At 45.5% G+C, this 20474-nt stretch overlaps 3 protein-coding genes across 8 annotated transcripts in view; 2 read left to right on the top strand and 1 right to left on the bottom strand.

The window, feature by feature from the left end:
• The window catches only part of LOC309353284 (erythroblast NAD(P)(+)--arginine ADP-ribosyltransferase-like), a 46099-nt gene extending 45176 nt beyond the window's left edge, over positions 1–923 (top strand). Inside the window, exon 3 of the mRNA XM_081882660.1 lies at positions 67–923. Within this exon, the coding sequence (XP_081738786.1) occupies positions 67–143 (77 nt within the window). The 3' untranslated portion in view covers positions 144–923. The remainder of the gene's footprint in view (positions 1–66) is intronic.
• A 3702-nt stretch (positions 924–4625) lies between these two features.
• Positions 4626–12829, bottom strand: LOC309353278 (GTPase IMAP family member 4-like). 5 transcript variants are annotated; one of them, XM_081882644.1, is made up of 4 exons: positions 12552–12829; positions 11822–11899; positions 8470–8531; positions 4626–7518 (listed from the first exon to the last, which is right to left on the bottom strand). In XM_081882644.1, the coding sequence occupies exons 1-4, from the start codon at positions 12821–12823 to the stop codon at positions 6800–6802; spliced, it is 1131 nt and encodes a 376-aa protein (XP_081738770.1). In that variant the 5' UTR covers positions 12824–12829; the 3' UTR covers positions 4626–6799. The 5 variants fall into 5 exon arrangements, with proteins under 5 accessions (XP_081738770.1, XP_081738771.1, XP_081738773.1 ...); XM_081882645.1 differs by lacking the exon at positions 11822–11899 and having other exon boundaries at positions 12552–12765; XM_081882647.1 differs by lacking the exon at positions 12552–12829 and having other exon boundaries at positions 11793–12164.
• LOC309353171 (GTPase IMAP family member 8-like) lies at positions 12823–18936 on the top strand. 2 transcript variants are annotated; one of them, XM_081882411.1, is made up of 6 exons: positions 12823–12937; positions 14220–14262; positions 15101–15832; positions 16479–16691; positions 17363–18126; positions 18793–18936. In XM_081882411.1, the coding sequence occupies exons 2-6, from the start codon at positions 14235–14237 to the stop codon at positions 18898–18900; spliced, it is 1845 nt and encodes a 614-aa protein (XP_081738537.1). In that variant the 5' UTR covers positions 12823–12937; positions 14220–14234; the 3' UTR covers positions 18901–18936. The 2 variants fall into 2 exon arrangements, with proteins under 2 accessions (XP_081738537.1, XP_081738538.1); XM_081882412.1 differs by having other exon boundaries at positions 12849–12942.
• Positions 18937–20474: the final 1538 nt, after the last annotated feature.

Here is a 20474-nt window from a genome sequence, read left to right as displayed (position 1 = left end):
GATGCAATAATGCAGAGAGAGAGACGGGGGTGGGGCTAATGACCAATGTTGTCGTTCTTGTTTCAGGTGGGAACTATGAGGCTGATGCTGTGGACCAGGGGTCACCCAACATTTTGGACCAGTGGGAACACTTCGAATTCTGAGAAAGTGCTGTGGGTGCTCACCAGAGACGCCAGCTTGTGAAAGCGACTGGAGGGGCCAACGTGTGACGGCACGACATCAGGAGGAGCTGGGGGCAGAGCTGAATGCAGCAGCTGTGTGGCATAGTGGTCAGTGGCTCTGCCTCTCCTTCTCCCAGGGCCACCACTGACAGGAGGCTGCTTTGAACCTCCTTCCCTTCCACAGCAGGAAGAGGAGGAGCCAGAGGCCAGAGCTGGGCCACCCTTGGCTCCACACTCCGCCTCCATGCTTTTTGAACGTTGGCAGGGCGTCCATACTGCCCAAAATATGGGGGAGGGGGACAAAAGGTCTCGGCCCCCAGGAGCTGGTGCCCCTGCCAGTCACAAAACGGCTGCCTTGGGGATGTGGAGCAGCACAAAATCCTAGCCTAGCCTATTCAAAGGTGGACACCAAATCTGGTTGGACACATACCACGTTGACATCCAACACACTCTCTGCTGTTAAAGGCAGAAAGAGGACAATGGGAGATAAGGTGATCCCCAAATGTTTTCCATAAGCCAGGAAGGTGATAATCTTGGGGACACATTGATCTCTGTCCTTGTTTGGATGATGATCATCTGGGCATTTTGTGCAACGTTCTGCATCTGAGGAAGAGGGAAAGAGTGGCTTCAGCATCACTTACATCCAGAACCACCTGAGCTCAATTACATTATGAGAATATATGCTGCTGTGGGGGAGGTGAGGAAATAAGAATTTGTCAATAGGTAGAGAGAGGCAAAAAAAATATTTAGTTCATTTTTTTTTTTAAGTTAACCCTTGTTACTGCCTTTCCCTCAAGGAGACAGAGGTGGCGCACAAGGTTTTTCTCATTTTGATCAGCAAAGTAACATTACGCTCTAGGATTGAGAGGCAATGACCTCTGCAAATCAGCTGCGTTGAATGATTCCTGCCTAATCCTGAAGACGTACCTCTTTACCTTTGCTCTGCTAATGCAAACAGTTTCCTATTGCTTCCATACAATGCTTCTAGTAGTTGTATTGCAAACATTTCCATATAATGTATAGTTAGCGCTGTGCTTTTACTATGTTAAAAATTTGCCACTTTTCATCATTTGCCAGTTATTCTTCATAATTTTCCAAATCATTGCCTTTTTCATGTGGCTTGGTATAAAATAGCAAAAAGGAAGGCGTTGTGAGCAGTGCATGCTGAGTCCTCTCTCTGCTGATTTTGAACTCCAGAGATGGCTTCCGTGTGGTCATTTCTTTGAACTCACTTCCTGGAATTGAGGTGAATAAAAATTGAGAAGCCAAGAAGGATCCAAATTCAACAATTTATTCTGAATTCTCACAAAAAAGTATGAGTGAATTTCCACCATGAATTTGGGACAATAAATTCCCCCAAGGAATGCCCTCTCCCTAGCAGTTTCCCACCTTCCTGTGCCTAGAAGGTCCCTTCCGCACACAGAGAACAAGCAGAGCAGCAAACAGGCTTTGATCTACAATGCTTAGTATTCATTTCATTGTCTTATTGCATTTATAAAGGTAAAGGGACCCCGACCATTAGGTCCAGTTGTGGCCGACTCTGGGGTTGCGGTGCTCATCTCGCTTTATTGGCCGAGGGAGCCGGCGTACAGCTTCCGAGTCATGTGGCCAGCATGACTAAGCCGCTTCTGGCGAACCAGAGCAGCGCACAGAAACACCGTTTATCTTCCTGCCGGAGCGGTACCTATTTATCTACTTGCACTTTGACGTGCTTTCGAACAGCTAGGTTGGCAGGAGCAGGGACCGAGCAACGGGAGCTCACCCCGTCGCGGGGATTTGAACTGCCGACCTTCTGATCGGGAAGCCCTAGGCTCAGTGGTTTAACTCACAGCGCCACCCGCGTCCCTTATTGCATTTATATCCAAACCCTATTCTATTCTATCCATTACACAACAAAGACTGGGAGATTCATGCTTCATTTCAGGAGCACACAGTCTTGACAGAATAAAACTGACTAAAAATGAATCACCCACCTCCCAAGTTTGTAAAATACTGTTAAGTTTTGCTGCAGTGGTTTTGACTGCTTCAAACGGGGGTTGTATAAAGCCCGCACTTGTTCTTCAGAAGGAAAAATGAGGGTCAAGGAGGGTTTTTTTGTTTTTGTTTTTAACCAAGGATGACCACTGGGTAGAAAACCGGTAGCTAAACAGGTAATTAAACAGCCATTTGAGTCCAGGTGGGGAAGCACCAAACACCAAACAAATATATCTTTACTTACAAATGAGGCCTGGTGGGTTGAAGGGTGTGTGTGTGTGTGTGTGTGTGTGTGTGAGAGAGAGAGAGAGAGAGAGAGAGAGAGAGAGAGAGAGATGAATTGTGCAAATAGAGTAATAATAAATGAAATCCCTGAACCTTGGAAATGGCCAGAGTTTCAGGAGCACACAGAAAACCGGTAGCTAAACAGGTAGTTAAACGGCCATTTGAGTCCAGGTGGGGAAGCACCAAACACCTCAATATATCTTTACTTACAAATGAGGCCTCGTGGGTTGAAGGGGTGTGTGGGTGTGGGTGTGAGAGGGGGGGGAATTGTGCAAATAGAGTAATCATAAATGAAATCCCTGAACCTTGGAAATGGCCAGAGTTTCATGCCATCCTCACTTCCCTCCTGCAAGTGGGATGTCAGAGCATCCTTTGGACCCCTGAACAGATTCCTTTGCATTACTGTGTCACCACCTTCAAAAAACAACACAGCAGCAGATATAAGAAAATATCTTACTAAGGGAGACCCAGGAAATGAGGAATCAGAAGAGGCATGTAGGGAATATTTTGTTGGGGGAGTGCTCTGGGGGGCTATCTGCAGCCCCCGGATCTCCAAGCGTCCTCCGGTGAGCATTGCTCTGGAAAAGGGACCCCCTTCTTCTCCAGGGCGCTCCAGCAACATAAACCAACTTGATTTATGCACACTAATCTTCTGGCATTGCACAGCAAGAAGAATGAACCATCCGTAGATCTCAACTCCCAAATATGGGAGCGGAGCAACCTCTATGGGTTTCCTCGGGAGCAGCGTCCCCGGAATCTTACCCACGAAGTTTAGGAGCCCAAAAAAAGAAATGAAGGAGAAAGTGAGCGACACGTAGTTCCTTTCGGGGCCGCGGGAGGCAGACGCAAACGCGCGGCGCAACAGCGAGGGCACTTTCGGTTTCGTTTCCATTCCCCCGGACGGAGCTTTGGCGCACGGGCTGGGCGGACGGGGAGGGGCGCAGGGGGGCTCGGCAGCGGCTCTCCAGGCCCCACAACCCCCGCTTTGTCTCCCGGTCCTCGCGCAAGAGGACAGCGCGGGCTGGGCGTGAGGACTCCTGCTGCCCTGGGCAGGCTTCGTGCTAGGAGGGAGGACCTCGGACGGATGGACTTGGCTACGCCCATGGGCCCCGATCCCCTTCCCTCTTGCAAGCTGGCTCTGGCGTTGAACCGGGAAAGGCGCTCCCCACGCCCGGTCTCCCCGGGTCTCACCTCTGGCCAAGGATCAGGAAGGAGATGCGCGCCACAGCAGCGCGCTCAGCTGAGCTTCCAGGAACCCGCCGCTCTCCCCGCCCTCCTGAAGGGCGTCTTGGAACAAAAGGAGGCGCGGTCGTGGGATGCTGAGCTCCGCATCCATTCACCTTCAAGGCTGAGAGATTCTGGCACAGTGCCGGATTTACGTATTTACGTATAAGCTAAACAAGCTATAGCTCAGGGACCCACTCTCTTGGGGGCCCCCCAAAATTTAAAGACATAAACAAATAACATACAATCTACATACAGCAACAGCGTTTTGTGTTGTGTCGCCTCCTATGATGTAAGTCATGGCCCTCGCCTGCTCCCTCAAATATCCCTGGTTTGCTCCTTTCTATATATAGGGTGCCTGCATCCTGCTATTTAATTATTAGTAGTTTGCATCATATATTTACACCTATTATTATTTCATGTTATAGCAAGCTTCTGGAGACTAGATGATGAGTCTTTGTAAATGGTGTTTCTAAAGGAACTTTTTTTATTGCCAAATGCCAATGTGTTTGCATTATTAAGTTCATTATGAATAAATCATTTTAAGTTAGAGCTTAATAATTATTTCACTATTAACATACTTCTTGTGTTTCACTGCTAATATACTTCTTAATTGTATTTCAGTTCAACAATTACTTTTAAAACACGTATTTTGTGATGTGCAAATGGCTTTAGATACCTATGAGGTCCATAAGTTACCATATAGCATATATTAAACACAAAACAGTGACAATTTGTTGTTGACAAAGGACAGCTGTACATAGAAAGGGCCCCATTACCTTCAGGAGCTGAGGGCCTCATCAAACCTCAATCCAGCCCTGTTCTGGCACACGCAAAATGCATTGTGGGTGGGCAGCTCATGCCTGGAAAGGGGCCGTTTCCCCAGCCCCCTCCCCCTCAAAGTGAGCATGGGCGTCTTACTGAAATATCCGACTTCTGGAGGAGAAATGCTCCTGCGAAGTGTGGAATATGGGCTTGTCTCACAACTCGCACTTTCCTGCAAGCAGGTCAGACAGAATGCTTAGATGGTGAGCGGTGTTTGAAACTCACATTTTTGCGACACTTCATTCAAACAGCGAGAAGTTTCTGACCTCTGGGCGCAGTACTGATTTCAGATTAAAACTGCAGAGCAGAAGGAAAGGAGAACCTTTTTCTGCCTCCCGACTTCCAGCTACTCTCTGAAGAAGAGACCCTCTTACGAATATTAGGGGGGTGGGCAGGGGAAGGACTAGACCCTGTGAAAAATGAAGATAATATTTTAGCCGCAGTCTATTCCTTTTCAGCTTTGTATTCTTGTTGTTAAAAAAGCACACCTAGACATTCCGTTGTTGCTCCCATAACCTCGGTTTAAGGTGACATTGAGTTCCTAGCTTTCATTTCTCAGTTTCTAACATTGCTGGAAGCGACCTTGGAGTCATTATGGGATGGACAGTTCTTTGCCTCGCTGCCTCTTCCAGGGAGGAGTTTCTGGTACGGCTGAAATGCATGTGAAGGGAACCAATCTTAGAATCACATTCTAATATCTGAGCAACTAGAGAATTCATGCAGCTTGATGAATGGAAAATATTCAAATTTAGTACAAACAGTTTGTAGCAAAACCATCTTCTGTCACTGCTGTTACCACCAAATATGACATGAATATATGGCTCCCACCATGTATTTCAAAATACCAGTACACCCCAGTTCACCCATCAGCCCCTAGGGTAATTTCCAAGGTAATTTTACCAACCACAATGCTTGGTAAAAAGGGGAAGTGGCCTACATATAGAGAAGGAAAATGGAAATTAAAAGATTATGAGGAAATTAAAGACCATTTTTAGAGTTGGCTGCATTACAGACAATTACATGAGGTGTATAAGGAAGATAATAAAAAAGGGTTTAGTTAAACAATCTCTAGATTTCAAAAGGTGGTTATAGAAAAAGATGTGAAGAAAGCATATAGTATTCTGCTAGAATGGGAAACAAAAGATGAGGAGGTCAAATCAGTTATGATCAAATGGGCACAAGATATAGGACACAATATACAGTTTGAGGATTGGGAAAAGGTGTGGAAAGTGGATTTGAAATTCACTCCACACCAGTACAAATAACAAAAATGTACAAAACCGGGTAAAATATATGTTGGAAATGTAAGGAAAAAGAAGCTACTATGTATCATATGTGGTGGGAATGTAGAGAAGTTTTAAAAAATTGGGAAATGATATATAATGAATTGAAAAAAACGTTTAAAATGACATTTGTAAAGAAATCAGAAGCATTTTTGTTAGGGATTTTAGGATAAGACCTGCCAAGAAAAACAAAGAATTTATTTATGTATGCCACAACAGCAGCAAGAGTCTTGATAGCACAAGGATGAAAGGAGGAGGAAATCCCAACGAAAGAACAATGGCAAGAAAAACTGATGAGTTATGCAGAGTTGGCAAAGTTAACACAAACTACGTGAGAAGGACAATCATGACTTCAAGGAAGATTGGGAACTTTTTATCAACTATTTTTTTAAAAAAACAAAACGACTTAGATGCCTTGGCAGGTATTGAATAAACATCCACAAATTTATTAATATAATATATGATAGATAAGGTAGTGGTATGTGAAAATTTTTAACATGCAGAGAATAATATGTGCAAACAAATCAGAGAGGGGAGCTGAGGGAAGTCTTTGGTGGGGGGGAGAGGGAGGGATGGGGAGGGGGGATAAAAAGGGGGGAAATAATGTAATTAATTATTTGGATTGATAATTTGTTTTGTTGAAATTGTCTAATGAAAATATATTTTTAAAAAGTAAATACATGTTGATTGATCATGTTTCTATTGTGTGCTATGACAAACTACGTAGAACTATATGCATTTCCACATTAGTAGACGACAAAGTGGAATGCTGATTAATGCAAAATTAAAGCAATTGCAGTGGAACAGAAAACACTGGCTGAAAGTACAAGTGGAAATCAGGACAGACTGAGGCATTTTAGCACATCCCTACCGAGAGTGAAAATGTTCTGGTATTTAAGTGGATCATTCTCACTAGATGCATTACAGTATGTTGCATATTGAGTCAGACTCTTCTTCTTTCTTTCTTCTGTTCTCTTCATTAATTTCCCTTTCCACTTCCCTTCGTATTTCCCTCTTCATCCTCTCAACCTCTTCTCATTGTACTTATTAGAGTATATTACATGCTGAGGGAAATGAATATAATAAATCATTTACTGCCCTGGCAGCTACTTCCTTTTCCACCTCCTCACGTATTTTCCTCTTCATCCTCTCAATCTCTTCTTTGTCCTCCTCTAGCATGTCTTCCGTGTAGCAGGGGGCTGCCTTGTTCTTTTGGACCAGGTGGTCAATCATCCCAAGCAATTCGGCCACCTGCTCCTCTCTTTCCTGCCCTTCCGCCCGGTTGTTGAAAGCCAGGCATCTCCCGCCACACTGAGCAATCTGGTTCTGCAGATCCTGGTCTCCCTCTTTCAAGAACGCTTTCAAAGGCCTATCTTCCAGGTCTTCCTTGCGGGTGAACAAGATGATCATGTAGTCCTTGGCTTTGCAGCTAAATATCTTCTGGATTAACTGAGCAACGGCTTTCTCCTCCTTGCTGAAACGAGTCAGTTGAATGACTTGTATGATGACATGGGCTCCTGGGTAGATGTGCTTCACGCAGGTCTTTATTTCCTTGGTAGTCACATCTTCTGGAACCTTTGTGTCGAAAAAGCCAGGCGTATCAACCACCACAATTCTCCTACCACCAATGACAGTGTCCTCTTTCTGACACTCTGCTGTCACAGAGGTAGGAGAGAGGAGTGATGAAAACCTTTTGTCCCCCAGGATGGTGTTTCCTGTTGCGCTTTTCCCAGCTCCAGTTTTGCCGACCAAGATGATCCTCAGTTCTGCAAGAAATTGGCAAGAGAAGGTGAGCAACTCTTCTGCATTGTCACAGAGGCCAGAGAGGAAACTGAGGAGAACATGGGCACCACCCTTCCCCTGCCCATCTCCATCACCCAGGAGCTGTGGGGAGGGAGAAACAAATCGGTCAAGTTCTCCTTCCCTCAGGTTCTCATTTCTCCAGAATTAAGTTCAGTTCCCCACTTTTTGGCATGACAATCTGTACACGTTTAAAGCGCATTTCACCCAATACATGTTTCTGGGTGCATTTATGTCCACTATAAACATTTCTGTATGCAGTTTCTCCTAATATAATTCATTTCCCAACAGATATAAATATATTTGTGTGAATTTCCCCCTGTTCTATGCTTTTTCATACATACAGTATTTTGATTGAACTGCATCTTTTCGCTCATGTGTTTGTTTGATTAGTGTGAATTAAGTAGGTCCGCATTAAAATAAAATACTAAAATAATAATTGGCTACCTTTCACCCTAAGGTCCCAGGGTAAGTTACAAATAAAACACAAACTTAAAAACAGGTTAAAATTACGGAAATAAGATGGGTGCCAAAGTTAGACACCTCAAGCTTCAAAATAGGTGCACCTTCAGCTTTTGCCAGAAGCTGCACAATGAAGGCTCCAGGTGCTCCTCTCTGGGGAGGAAGTTCCACATCTATGGGGCCACCCCAGAGAAGGTCCTGGGATGACCTTTTGTAGGTGGTAGAACAACCAAGAGGACTCTTTCCCCCAATCATAGCACCCAAGAGGTCTGCAGGGAAAGACCTTTCAGGTATTGGAGACACGAATCATTTCGGTCTTTAAACACCAATGTGAGCACCTTGAATATGGTCTGGAAACAAACCATGAATCAAGCCAATGTCTTTCCCATGGTTACATTGATTCCATCCAACGAAGTTTAGGAACCTGGAATGAGATCAAAACAGCTCGGTCTTACCTGTGCTTCTCCCAGCCATATTCAGACAAGCAGAAAAATTCACAAGCCAATATTCAGGATTTCTAGATCGGAAGCAAAAGAAAACAGAATCAGCCAATGGGGAGCTTTCTGTATTAGGCAGAAATGTGTGCTGCTCCCCCCAAAAACTTGCCTCACAAAATTCTTTTTACACTTTACAGAGGGATCTTCCTAAGTGTCTGCTGTCCCAAATATTTGGCCATCATGTGTGTGTTTCACTTTTTGTGTTCCATGCCCCCCCGGCTCATGTTCAGAATAAGACCCACGACTCCCAGATTCTGACTAAAACGTCACACCTATGTAGCAAATGAAAAGCTTCTCTGCTTCTTCCAAAAGACACTTTAGCTCAACCTTTGGTGAGGCTCCAGAGGATGAGAGTCATGGACTTGTGAAGCAGCCATGATGGCCCCCTCAGACTCACAGGTGGCATCTGAAGGGAGTTTGCTGCCTTCGTATTTGATCTGTTTCTCCATAGGATGCATTTCTCTGGGGAGCCGTGGGGCCACCATTTCCCTCCAGTATGTGCTGACAGGAAAGGATGTCTTGGGGAGAAATGGCAGGTCCCGCAAAACAGGAATGGACCTCACTGATGGCTGCCCCAGAATGGAGGCTGGTCAATTGGGGCAAGAGGGACACTTCCCCACCCAGCCCCGACTCCTTCCTTCCTTCCTTCCTTCCTTCCTTCCTTCCTTCCTTCCTTCCTTCCTTCCTTCCTTCCTTCCTTCCTTTCTTCTGCTCTAGGGTGCAGCTGTGAACATCTTCCTCCTCAGCCTCAGAGTTGCCTTGGTAGACATCAGTAGGGAGGAGGATAGGGACCACAACAGAGAGAGTTGACTCCGCCCATCAGTGGTTCTGGCTCCGCCCACTCTTGGGCTCCCTGCCTCCCACCCCTCACCCAGTCCAAATGGCACCCCTGGGACTGGGACTTTCTTTTTCTATTAATGCTTTTTATTAACTTTTTGTTACATAACATAAACCCAAACATTAAAATATAACAACAGCAACAAAAACTAAAAAGAAAAACAGAGAACATATAATAAACACATAACCATATAACAAATAACGAACATATAACCATAAATCCGTAAATTCTTGCCCACAAACTTATGTTACCCTACTTTATATTTCCCATTCTTCTTCTTTCATTTCTAATAGACTTCCTTCCTCCTCAAAGCAGGTCTATTTTCCTACTTGTTAAGCTGTTTCTTTCTCAACTCTTCATTCCTAACCTTCTCTGTCCACTATACTTCTAGAGCAAATTGTGATTTGTGAAAATTATTCAAAGCAAGTCCAGGTTTTTATTTGGGGACACTGTTTTTTTTAAAAAATAATCTCTATATATTCCCCACTCTTTTGGGAACTTTTGGTTAGACTATCCCCTAATTGTGTCCTTCATTTTTGCCATTTCAAAATATTCAAATAGTCTATCCTTTTTTTGTTGGTACTATTTCACCTTTTCAATTTTTTGCTACTAGTATCCTTGCTGCCGTTGTTGCATATAAAAATATTCTCTTATTTTCATTTGGGATGTCTGAGTCTAATATGTCCAATAAGAAAGCTTATGGTGTGTGTGTGTGTGTGTGCGCGTGTGTGTGTGTTTAAATATTTTTTTCAGTTCTTCATATACAGTATCCCAAAAATTCTTAATTTTTTTGCAGCTCCACCATATATGTAATAGTGTCCCTTCTACCTGATTACACCTCCAGCACATATTAGATTTCTTTTTGTACATTTAAGATATTTTGCAAGGGGTTATATACCACCTGTAAAACATCTTCCACAAATTTTCCCTTAACGAGTAACAGGCCATAAGTTTCAATTCTTTGTTCCACAACCTTTCCCATGCTGATAATTCAATAGTTTTACCCAAGTCCATAGCCCACTTAATCATTACTTCATTCACCTGCTCATCTTTTACCTCCCATTCTAAAAGAAATCCATACATTCTAGAGATTACATTTTTCTTATTTTGTATTAATTCTTTGTCTATTTTTTATTCTTCTCTCGCAAAACCTTTTCTGATATCTATCTTAAAGACCTCATTTATCTGATGATATTGGATCCATTCTGTTAGATTATGTTTAATTTACTCATATTTTTTCAGTTTCAATTTATTGTCTTCTTCCCCCAGTAGATCCTTATATGTAGTCCACTCCAATTCCATATTCTTCCTTTTAACTGCTATCACCTCCATAGGAGATAGCCACCAAGGAGTTCTGGGTTCCAGCAAGTCTTTGTATTTTTCCCATACCTTATATAATGGCTTCCTTATAATATGGTTCACAAAGCCTCTATGGACTTTCAATTTTCTTTTGTAATTGTTATATGTTGGAAATCAATAAAACTATACTTATTACGTAAAGAATAAACAGGACTTGCAGCTAGGTAAGTATTCATAATGCAAGTCCCACTGAACTCTAGACCAGTGCTTTTAAAATCAAGAAGATCTGTTCCATAGAACTGGATTGGGATCAACAGATCTGCATCCTCAACGGGATTCTCATTGGTCTTGACAATCTGAAAGTGGGATAAAGTGGGTGGATATGCTTGTAGGTTCAATTCAGGGGAAGGTTCTTATTTTATTTTATTACTGTATTTTCCTTTGCTGTCCCGTGTCCCCAGAGCTTAATTTTAAAAATACCACCTTGCGACTGTACATTTTTCTTGCCCTTCAAGTGTCCCTTGAAAAAATGAACCGTTTTGGTAAGACCCCAAATCCACACAGTACCTTATTTTAGGGCAACTCAAGGGGCGGGGAGGAAAGACTGATCTGCTTCCCAAACCTGCAGACTCGGACCTTCAACTCTTGCAGCTGCTGCTCACGCCTCCCCAGCACCAAGCTGTGGGTCTGAGGGAAGTGTGGGGTTCCTCTGCCTCTCGGGTGCTTCTGCAAGCCCCACAGAAGACTCAAAGGGGCGGGCAGAGTCGTCTCCGCTTGGCAAATCTCTTTTGGTGAATGAGAAACAAGTCGGAGAAACCTCCCTGACGTCTGAGAAAGGGCTCTGGGCTGCTAGCCAGAAATATTTGGTGGCACTGCAGGGTGAGAGGGGGGCTGGATTCGTCCCTCTCCGTTTTATTCCCCTCTGAACCGAGTCCCTGGTCCACACCAGAGAGAGAGAGAGAACAACGCCCATCAAGCGCAGCTGCTCTCTGACAACGCGGAGAAGAAGGTGCGCTTCTCTTTCTGCATTTGGGAACCCCAGACGTCGCCTTGCGCAGAGTGGGGCCCTCGCTCCGTCTGGCGCAATGTCTCCTGCACTGACTGGCAGGCGCTTCCCAGGCCCAAGTCTCTCCCCCAGCCCCACCTGGAGAGGCCGGGGATCAAACCTCGGACCTTCTGCATGCAGGGCAGCTGAGCTGATTCTTCCTCTTGGCGAAAGATTCCCTTGCTCGGAGTTCAAGTGCGGATGGGCTGGAGAGAGCAGAGGAGGGAAGGGGGAGATTCCGCTTTGACCGGCGAGCCGAGGTCTTGATCCCTGAATTCAGTGATTTGGGAAGAGATGCCAACGAAAGATTGATTTTTCAGAGGGACCCTTTCTCTTTCCTCTGCCTCTCCTTTCTCTATCCAGTTCAATGGAGAGATTTCTTTCTTGCAGGGAGAAGCTGTGTTCCGAAAAATCCCTGGTGTGGGGCAGAAGAAGTCATTTCCATTCCTCCCCCCCTACTGATTTTTTTCTTTTTCTTTTTTTACCACCCCCCCACCCCAAAAAAAATGGCAAAGGAAACACTACAGCTCTAATTTTGGGATTTGTCAGTCTCCATGTCTGCAAATTTCAGGCAATTCTGCAGGGGGGGGGGTAAGGACATGTTATTTTACAAATAAACTTTAAAACCCCTGGAAGGATGTTCCTGCAGATTGTCAGGCTCCTTTAACTGCCCATTTATTCAAAAGGGAAAGATTCATGATTATACACACAAGCCAAAGTTTTGCTTCCGAGAGCTCTGACTCAGTCTCTAGCAACAGGTCAAACAAAGCAGACCTTGAGCATCTCTGAGGCAGGTTGAGATACAGGAGACTTAAAGTCAAACCTTGTGGCTGCTGCTCCCAGCTCCCAAATACCAACCTGTGGTCCGTCTGAGGTGTGGGTCTCGCTCCGTGTAGGTCTCCTCCTCCTGCTGCTGCTCCTCTTGGGTGCTTCTCCAAGAACTGCAAAAGACCAAATGCAGCTCCTCTTAAATTTTCCACCCAGAGGGCAGTTTTCTCCTCTCCTGTAGCCAATAGAAACAGAAATGCAATTCCGGGAAGCTGTTTTGGCTTCTCAGAACATGATCTGGCTGCTAGCCAAGAAAGGCTTTTGGGGTGTGTGTGTGTGGAGCTCATGCTTGCCATCTCCATTTTTCAGCTCAGAACAGAGTCAGCCATCGACCGAGAGGGAGAGAAGAAACTGCAGAGCAGAGGGACCATTGAACACGAGAGTCTTCTTCAAGCTCCAGAGGCATCACAAAGAAGGTACCGTTGGCTCCTATTTGGGGACTTCCCTGGCTTTTTCCTGGCCCATATAGGACCAGTCTGGATAGTTAGACTTGGTGAAGACTTGACATTTTTATCCCCAAAAAAGTTTTTGATTGAGTTTCCACTGAAATGAGGCTGTATTTTAATGTTTTAATGTTGTGTTTTAATCTTGTTTTTTAAGCTGTATTTCAATCAATTGTTTTTATATTTGGTGTTAGCCACCCTGAGCCCGGTCTTGGCTGGGGAAGGCGGGGTATAATTCTTCTTCTTCTTCTTCTTCTTCTTCTTCTTCTTCTTCTTCTTCTTCTTCTTCTTCTTCTTCTTCTTCTTCTTCTTCTGAACATCCAAAGCTCCTTTTGCAAGGAGATGTCACCTGGCTCAGCCATGCCCCCCCCCTGGAGATGCCAGCGGTGGAACCCAAGACCATCTCTATGCAAACCAGATGCTCAGCTGCTGAGCTGTGCCCCCTGCCCCAAACCACATGGAGAAAATAGGAAGCTGTTTTGTACTGAACTAGACTGACTGGTCCATTTAGATTAGTATTGTCCACACTGACAGACAGTGGCTTCTCCAGGGCTTCTGAGTGGGGAGGTTCCGGGGGGGGGGCGGCTGAAATGGCGACATTCAGCAGCAGCAGAAGGAAGCAAGTGGGAGAGAGTCCACTGGGTGAAGGGGGAGAGGCGCTGGAACTGGTTGGCATCAGCCCCCTCCCCACTGAAAAGCAGCTGCCTTTAAGAGGTGGTCATATCTCTGGAGGGTATTTTCTGCAGAAGGGAGGATATCAGGCCAGACTGCCAGGGACCCCCAAGGCAGAAACAGAAGCAGGTAAGGGGGGAGGAGATGTAGCTCTGGCTGGAGGGAGGGAATATCCGGGTGCTTTTCTTAACTGTTTGAGGGGTGGTGAGGGCGAAGCAAGTATACCCGCAAATGTAGAGGGTGGGAAGATTTCTGCAAGAGATTGTGAAGGACAAAGTGTTAGGCATGTTTATTTATTAATGCTTATAGACCTGTTGGTGATAAAAACCACACACCTTCAAAGACAGAACAATGAAATTATCAACAGGAAAAATTAGCAAACCTAATTTAGGACCAATGCATGTAAAAAAAAGTCATCAATTGCCTCCCTAGTAATTGAATCCCAAATCTGCAGGGGCAGAATATGGTGCTTTGAGGTTCTTTCAGGGTTGTGTTTACATCATGAGTTTCCTCTGGTGATGGAGAGGAGTTTGGGCAAAGCAGGAGCTAATGAACTTCCTTTTCTGGTTCTCTTCCGGCTCAGCAATCTGCCTGGACAATGGATGAATGTAGAGAGGAAGTTAGAGGTAAGTTTCTCCCTTCCCCTGACCCTCCTCTGAAAGAACCACGTGAAGGGAATGGGGAAGGTTGGACCATTCGTGGGCCACAGTTGGAAGAGTGAGGTGGCCCCAGGTGCTTAGGGGAATTGTTGCAGTGTATGGACCCTGCATGGTGGCAGTTCGGGGGGCGAATTCCCAGGCAACAATTCTGTGGGAATGTTGTGGATACTAGGAGAGGATATAGTGATTAAATATTATCCTTCCTCACTCATGCAAGTGAGCTAGTAGCAGAGCACATTCCCTTGCACATTGCAGGAAGTGAGTTGATGGATTCGTCAGAACCATTTGAGTTATGCAATCCAGTCTGGCTTGTCCTGGTGAACACCCTTTGTTCCCTCTTAAGAACAATAATGACACAACAGTCTTCTTTTAGAATGTAATGATAAGATTTACTCACATTGAGTTCACAGTATGATCCTGAAGGCAGGCTTTTGCTTTTAGCTACAGGGAAAGGTGAGGATTCATCTCCTAGTGAGGGATGAGCCCGTGTGCTGCTGACTGAGGGCCAGCACACAGCAAAAGGGCATCAAGATGGAACAAGGTGAAAAAGCAAAAGGGAAAAAGGGAAGATGGCTGCATGACCAGCCCTTTTATGGGGTCTCCCAGGGTCACGCCCATCTACCTGGTCACATGCAAGGGGAGGATGCTCCAGACCAGGTGTGACAGGAAGTCCTCCTGCCTGGAGCAACATCCCCTGTGTGTCCACTCTAGGCAACCAGGAAATGTTGTGTTTGACTGCTTTTGTGATGTTACAACCCACAAATTCGGTCCTGGATGCCCAGACATCTTCCTAATTCCTTCCCAGAGTCTACCAAGGCACAGGAGAGCAGAACCAGAAACTTCAATCAAGATCTACGGATTGTTCTTGTTGGGAAGACGGGAGGAGGGAGAAGTGCCACAGGAAACACCATTTTGGGTGAAAAGAAGTTTGAGTCCAAACTCTCCCTGAAGCCAGTGACCGAGACTTACAGCATAGAGGTCCGAGCAGAGAGGTGGAAGGGGAAACAAGTAGTCGTCATTGACACTCCAGACATTTTTGATGCTCGTCCTCTAACACAGCATGATATTCTGGAATTCCAGAAGTGCCTCCCTCTTTGTAAGCCAGGCTCCCACGCTCTAGTGTTTGTGACGCAGGCCGGTCGTTTCACCGAGGAAGACGCTGTGGCTGTGAAGAGGGTGGAGGAGGTCTTTGGTCCAGAGGCCACAAAGTACATGATTGTCTTGTTCACCCGCAAAGAAGAGTTAGATGTGGAAACCTTGGAGGAGTACATAAGGCTGTCTGGAAACAGAGCCCTGCAGGATTTGGTGAGGAAGTGCCAGGGCCGTTGCTGCGCTTTCAACAACAAAGGGACGGGAGAGGAAAGGGCCAGCCAGGCAAAAGAGCTGCTGGTGAAAATAGAGCAGATGATGATAGACAACCAGAACAAGCCTTTCCTTGAGCTGTTTCCAAGAGGACCTACAAGAAGTGCAGACAAAATGAAACCAGAGGAAGAAGCAATGGACACCGACAAGGGAGGACCAAGAGTATTCCCTGAAGGTAGAGTCAAATTATGATTCTGAAGCAGTTAGAGACCTCCCTGAGTTGAGTTTCCCTTCCTTAAAGAGACCCACCAGATACCTGTGTTTCTTCTTTGTTCAAGTAAGAGCTCAAAGGGGAGCAGAATTCTGCACCTAGAAGGGGGTGGCTCTGTAACCCGCTAACATTTTAGAAACTATGTAGATGGGTGCAAGAGTTGGCTTGCTTTATGCAATTCATCGCATGAGACCTATGCAGGCATTTGATTCACACATGCATACCGTGTTCCCAGCATCCCAATGGTTGGAAATTCCGGGTCATTGGGGCTCCTGGTTGTGGGGTGGCTTCAAATTGTGTTCAGCTGAATGTGCTTAGAATCCCCTTCAGACCCTGTTTCATAATGTCCAGAGTGGAGTCAGTGCTAGCCAGGACAAAGGCAGGTGGACATTTGTGTTCTTCCTCCTGGCTACATGTGGGAGAATCTCTTAAATTTTGACTTCTCTCTGCTTCTCACTTTCCCCAATTATTAAGCACAGCTCTCCACATTTCAACATATACTCTAGTATATGCATTTTTGTACACCGTACTTGGCTGGAAAACTGCACTAATAACTTCAGAGAAATGTGGATTTCAATGGATGGTTGTTTTGCTTTGAATATTGTTTCAGAAAGTCCGTATTGGATAGCTTCTGATGCCGCCAGGGGAAGAGACTCTGCAATCGTATCCTCACCACTGGGAAGGCCTGGCCACACCACGTCACTGGGGCACCCTGAGCCTCCCCAACCAACAGGACAGGAAGAAAGGAACCCCCTGCCAATCCCAGGAGGATGTGGGATGGCCGATAGAGGGAGAAGTGCTCCAAGGAACCCCTTGGCCCCAGGTCAGTTTGGCCTTGAGAGCCATGGATAACACCTTAAATGGGGACCAGAAAGATTCAGACAGCCCTGAATGTTGCTTCAGTTGACACTGAGAGATTATCCACACTTACATTTTACCCACCACATTCCAGGCACACATCCATGATTTGAAACTCTGTGTTCGAGAATGTTTGTTTGTTTGGTTGGTTGGTTGGTTGGTTTTTGCTGTGAGGTTTCCCCACAACAACTGAGTGTCTAAAGCTGAATCAAAGCAAATGCCATAGAATCATAGAATTGGAAGGGAGCCCCAGTGCCATCTAGTCCAGCCCCCGGCAATGCAGGAATCTCAGCTCAAGCATCCATGACAGACGGCCATCCAATCTCTGCTTAAAAACCTCCAAGGAAGGAGAGCCCCTCACCTCCCAAGGGAGACCGTTCCACTGTCAAGCATCTCTTGCCCTCAGAAAGTTCTTCCTGCTGTTCAGTTGGAATCTCCTTCATTGCAACTTGTAATGTCAATTCAGGTTTCCCAAGAATTGACATTTGCTCTGATTCAGCTTTAAAGAGCAGGATTTCTTGGGGAAACCAAGACCAGGTCATTGGACACCGAGCTATAACCTGAGGACTGTGCCTGGGAAGCATGGAGGAAAGGGACGTGTGGTTAATATGAACATTCCTTATTCCTTCCCAACAGAGCCTGGGAACCTGAGTCTCTACCAGAAGCATTCCGAACTGCGGGTTGTTCTTGTCGGGAAGACGGGAGGAGGGAGAAGTGCCACAGGAAACACCCTTCTGGGGAAGAAGATCTTTGAGTCCAAACTCTCCCCAAAGCCAGTGACCGAGACTTACAGCAGAGAGGTCCGAGCAGAGAAGTGGAAGGGGAAACAAGTGGTCATCATTGACACTCCAGACATTTTTGATGCTCAAACACAGCATGATATTCTGGAAGTCCAGAAGTGCCTCTCTCTTTGTAAGCCAGGTCCCCACGCCCTGGTGTTTGTGACGCAGGCCGGTCGTTTCACCGAGGAAGACGCTGTGGCTGTGAAGAGGGTGGAGGAGGTCTTTGGCCCAGAGGCCACAAAGTACACGATCGTCTTGTTCACCCGCAAAGAAGACCTAGAGACAGAAAACCTAGAGGAGTACATAGGGCTGTCTGGAAACAAAGTCCTGCAGGATTTGGTGAGAAAATGCAAGGGCCGTTGCTGCGCTTTCAACAACAAAGGGACGGGAGAGGAAAGGGCTAGCCAGGCGGAAGAGCTGCTGTCTCTGATTGAGAAGGTGGTTCAGGAGAACGGGGACCAGCCGTATCTCAAGCCGTGTCTGATGGAGCTGTCACTGAGGTCAGATGGAAGGAATCCTGGGGAGACGTCAAAACAAACAGCAGCAGGGGAACCAGTGGAGGATGAAATGAATGCTGGAGGAATCCCCAAAGGGCAGCGGAAGAAGAAATCAAAGAAGGTAGGGTGCAAAGAATAAGAATGGGGCCCCTGTCTTTTCCAATTGCTGATGACTTACATTGTAGACAAATTCCAGCTTGGAAAAGGAGGCTGGAACAGGGTTGTTTTCAGTTGCTCCTGAGGGTAAGAGCTGAACAAGCAGCTCAAAAGTAAAATGAAAAATGATTTAGACCAAACATTAGGAAGAACTTTTTAACTGTCTTTTCTCTTTTGTTCTTTTTTTTCCCTCCCCCACCCCTTTTTCTTTTCTTTTTGGAAAGTTGTTTTTGGTTTCTGTGTATTATTTGAAACTACAATAAATATCATTTTTTAAAAAAAACAGGAAGAACTTTATGGTCCTGGGGAAGAATTTATTAATTTAATGCATTTATATCCCACCTTTATATCCATGGGACTCAAGGTGGCACAAGTGGTTCTCCCCCCCCTTTATTTAATCTCCACAAGAATGCTATTTCTATTAGAGGTTTTTAAGCAGAGTCTGGGGGGGGGCGGCTCCCTATTGAGAGGCTGCAGAAGGATTGGGCTAGATGATGTTTGAGGTCCTTCCCATGAGCTTAAGGAGGGGATAAATTCTTGCTTATTTGAGAACTCCCCCCTCCCCCTTGACATCTTTTCCCCTTTCTCTTGACTCCACACCAATCACTTACGCTGGGTTTGTTTCCAACAGGCATCTACTTCTCCCCTGAGCATCCTTTGTCCCCGCTTTGCCCTAAAATCCGGAGAAGCTTCCAAAGAAGGCAAAAGAGGAGCAGGAAGATCTCATCCTCCAATGTAAACGGAAGCAGTATCATCAATAAACACAGCAGGATAATTTGCGTTCTCCCATCATTATTGCACGTCCTCCGTGTGGCACTATTTCACGCCCTTCATCCCCCTTGCCCTTCACAACCTCCTTAAGCCTAAAGTGGGTTTAACATTTTGGATCCATGGAATTCTGTGGCTTATCCACACTTCCTCTTCTTTTGCTGCCTCTCCATAGGAAACCCTCTCCTTGGAGCTCAGTTGGAGCAAATGTCAATCGTCTTTCCCAGAAATTGATGTTTGCTCTGATTTAGAGCAGAAGAGGGGGTGTTCCATCGGAGAGCAGTGTGAAAAGGGGGGAAACTGCTCAGACAGGTGTTTTCTAGGGACGGGATTGAGGAAGGGTGGACAAGGCAGTGTGTGGTAAATAAATCAAGAATCCTGTTTTAAAGTCATCCATGTTGGTGGCCATCAATATAAGCTTATTTTTCATATGCTGAATTAGATATATATGGGGGCGCTAACATCTTTTAAATGCTTGGAGCCTCTAGAACCCTCTCAGGCCCTGGCAGTGGGCATGGGGAGTTCAGTGGCGCTGTGTGTGCAACAGAGGAAGGTGTCGAGGGCACAATTGTGCCCCTGGAAAACATATTGGCAGCTGCTGGACTATGAGGCCAGGCTCCAAGGCAGCTGGAACATCCTTCCCTTCCCGAGATCACTTAGCTCTTTCTGCCTCAGCAACGGACACCTGGTATCTGCTGCGCACCTGATGCTTCTCATTTCCATGTGGACAGATTTCCTTTCCCCCTCCCCTCTCAATAAGTTGACACGACTCCTCCTTTCTCCGGCTTCCTCTCATTGGTAACACAGATTGACAAATGCTCCTGAGTTACCTTTTCAAGGCCCCCAGAAGAACTGGGGGGGGGAGGGGAGTGTGTTTACACTGATCTCCTCACTCCTCTGACTGAGACCCGGTTTCGTCATGGCAGCTTATCAAAAGGTGTATTGAGGGTTGTGGCACAGCCCTGCTACGGTATATTTCTCCTGGTTTCCTTCCGTTCTCACTGTCACCCAATTCACTTTTCCTGCTATTCTGTATTCCATCTGATAGCCTTTCCATAGGCTGTTGGCTTAAACGTAAGCTGAACACTGTGGGGGTTGATTTTGTGGGAAGGTTTACTTTATTTTTTAAAAACAGTATTTTTATTAAACAATTTCAACATAACAAATCATCAATCCACATAGTCAATTACATTATTTCCCCGCTTTCCCCCCTCCTTCTCCCCCCCACCAATGACTTCCCTCAGCTCCCCTCTCTGATTTCTTTACACATATTGTTCTCTGCATGTTATAAAATTGTACATATCCTTGCCTTATCTATCATGTGTTCAACTAATAAATTTGTGGATGTTTATTCAAAACCTGCCAAGGAGTTAAGATCATTTTGTTGTCTTTTTAGGTAATTTGTAAAAAGTTCCCATTCTTCCTTGAAGTCACAATTGTCCTTTTCATGCAGTTTGTATCTCAGTTTGGCCAGTTCCGCATAGCTTATCAGTTTTTCTTGCCACTGTTCTTTCGTTGGGATTTCCACATTCTTCCATCCTTGTG

The sequence above is a fragment of the Podarcis melisellensis genome (genome assembly GCF_964234715.1).
Source record: "Podarcis melisellensis genome assembly, chromosome: 12".
Classification (NCBI taxonomy): Eukaryota; Metazoa; Chordata; class Lepidosauria; order Squamata; family Lacertidae; genus Podarcis; species Podarcis melisellensis.
This window is presented reverse-complemented; position numbering and strand designations above follow the sequence as displayed.

Excerpts from the sequence above, each read along its gene's own strand:
- LOC309353278 (XM_081882644.1), bottom strand. The coding sequence starts at position 12,823 with ATGGAGATGGCAAGCATGAGCTCCACACACACACACCCCAAAAGCCTT. Across the intron at positions 8,532-11,821 it reads AGCTGCCCTGCATGCAGAAG|AAATCCTGAATATTGGCTTG; the intron begins GTCCGAGGTTTG and ends CTTCCGATCTAG. Across the intron at positions 7,519-8,469 it reads TATGGCTGGGAGAAGCACAG|AACTGAGGATCATCTTGGTC; the intron begins GTAAGACCGAGC and ends AATTTCTTGCAG.
- LOC309353171 (XM_081882411.1), top strand. The coding sequence starts at position 14,235 with ATGGATGAATGTAGAGAGGAAGTTAGAG. Across the intron at positions 16,692-17,362 it reads AAGGAACCCCTTGGCCCCAG|AGCCTGGGAACCTGAGTCTC; the intron begins GTCAGTTTGGCC and ends CCTTCCCAACAG. Across the intron at positions 18,127-18,792 it reads GGAAGAAGAAATCAAAGAAG|GCATCTACTTCTCCCCTGAG; the intron begins GTAGGGTGCAAA and ends TGTTTCCAACAG.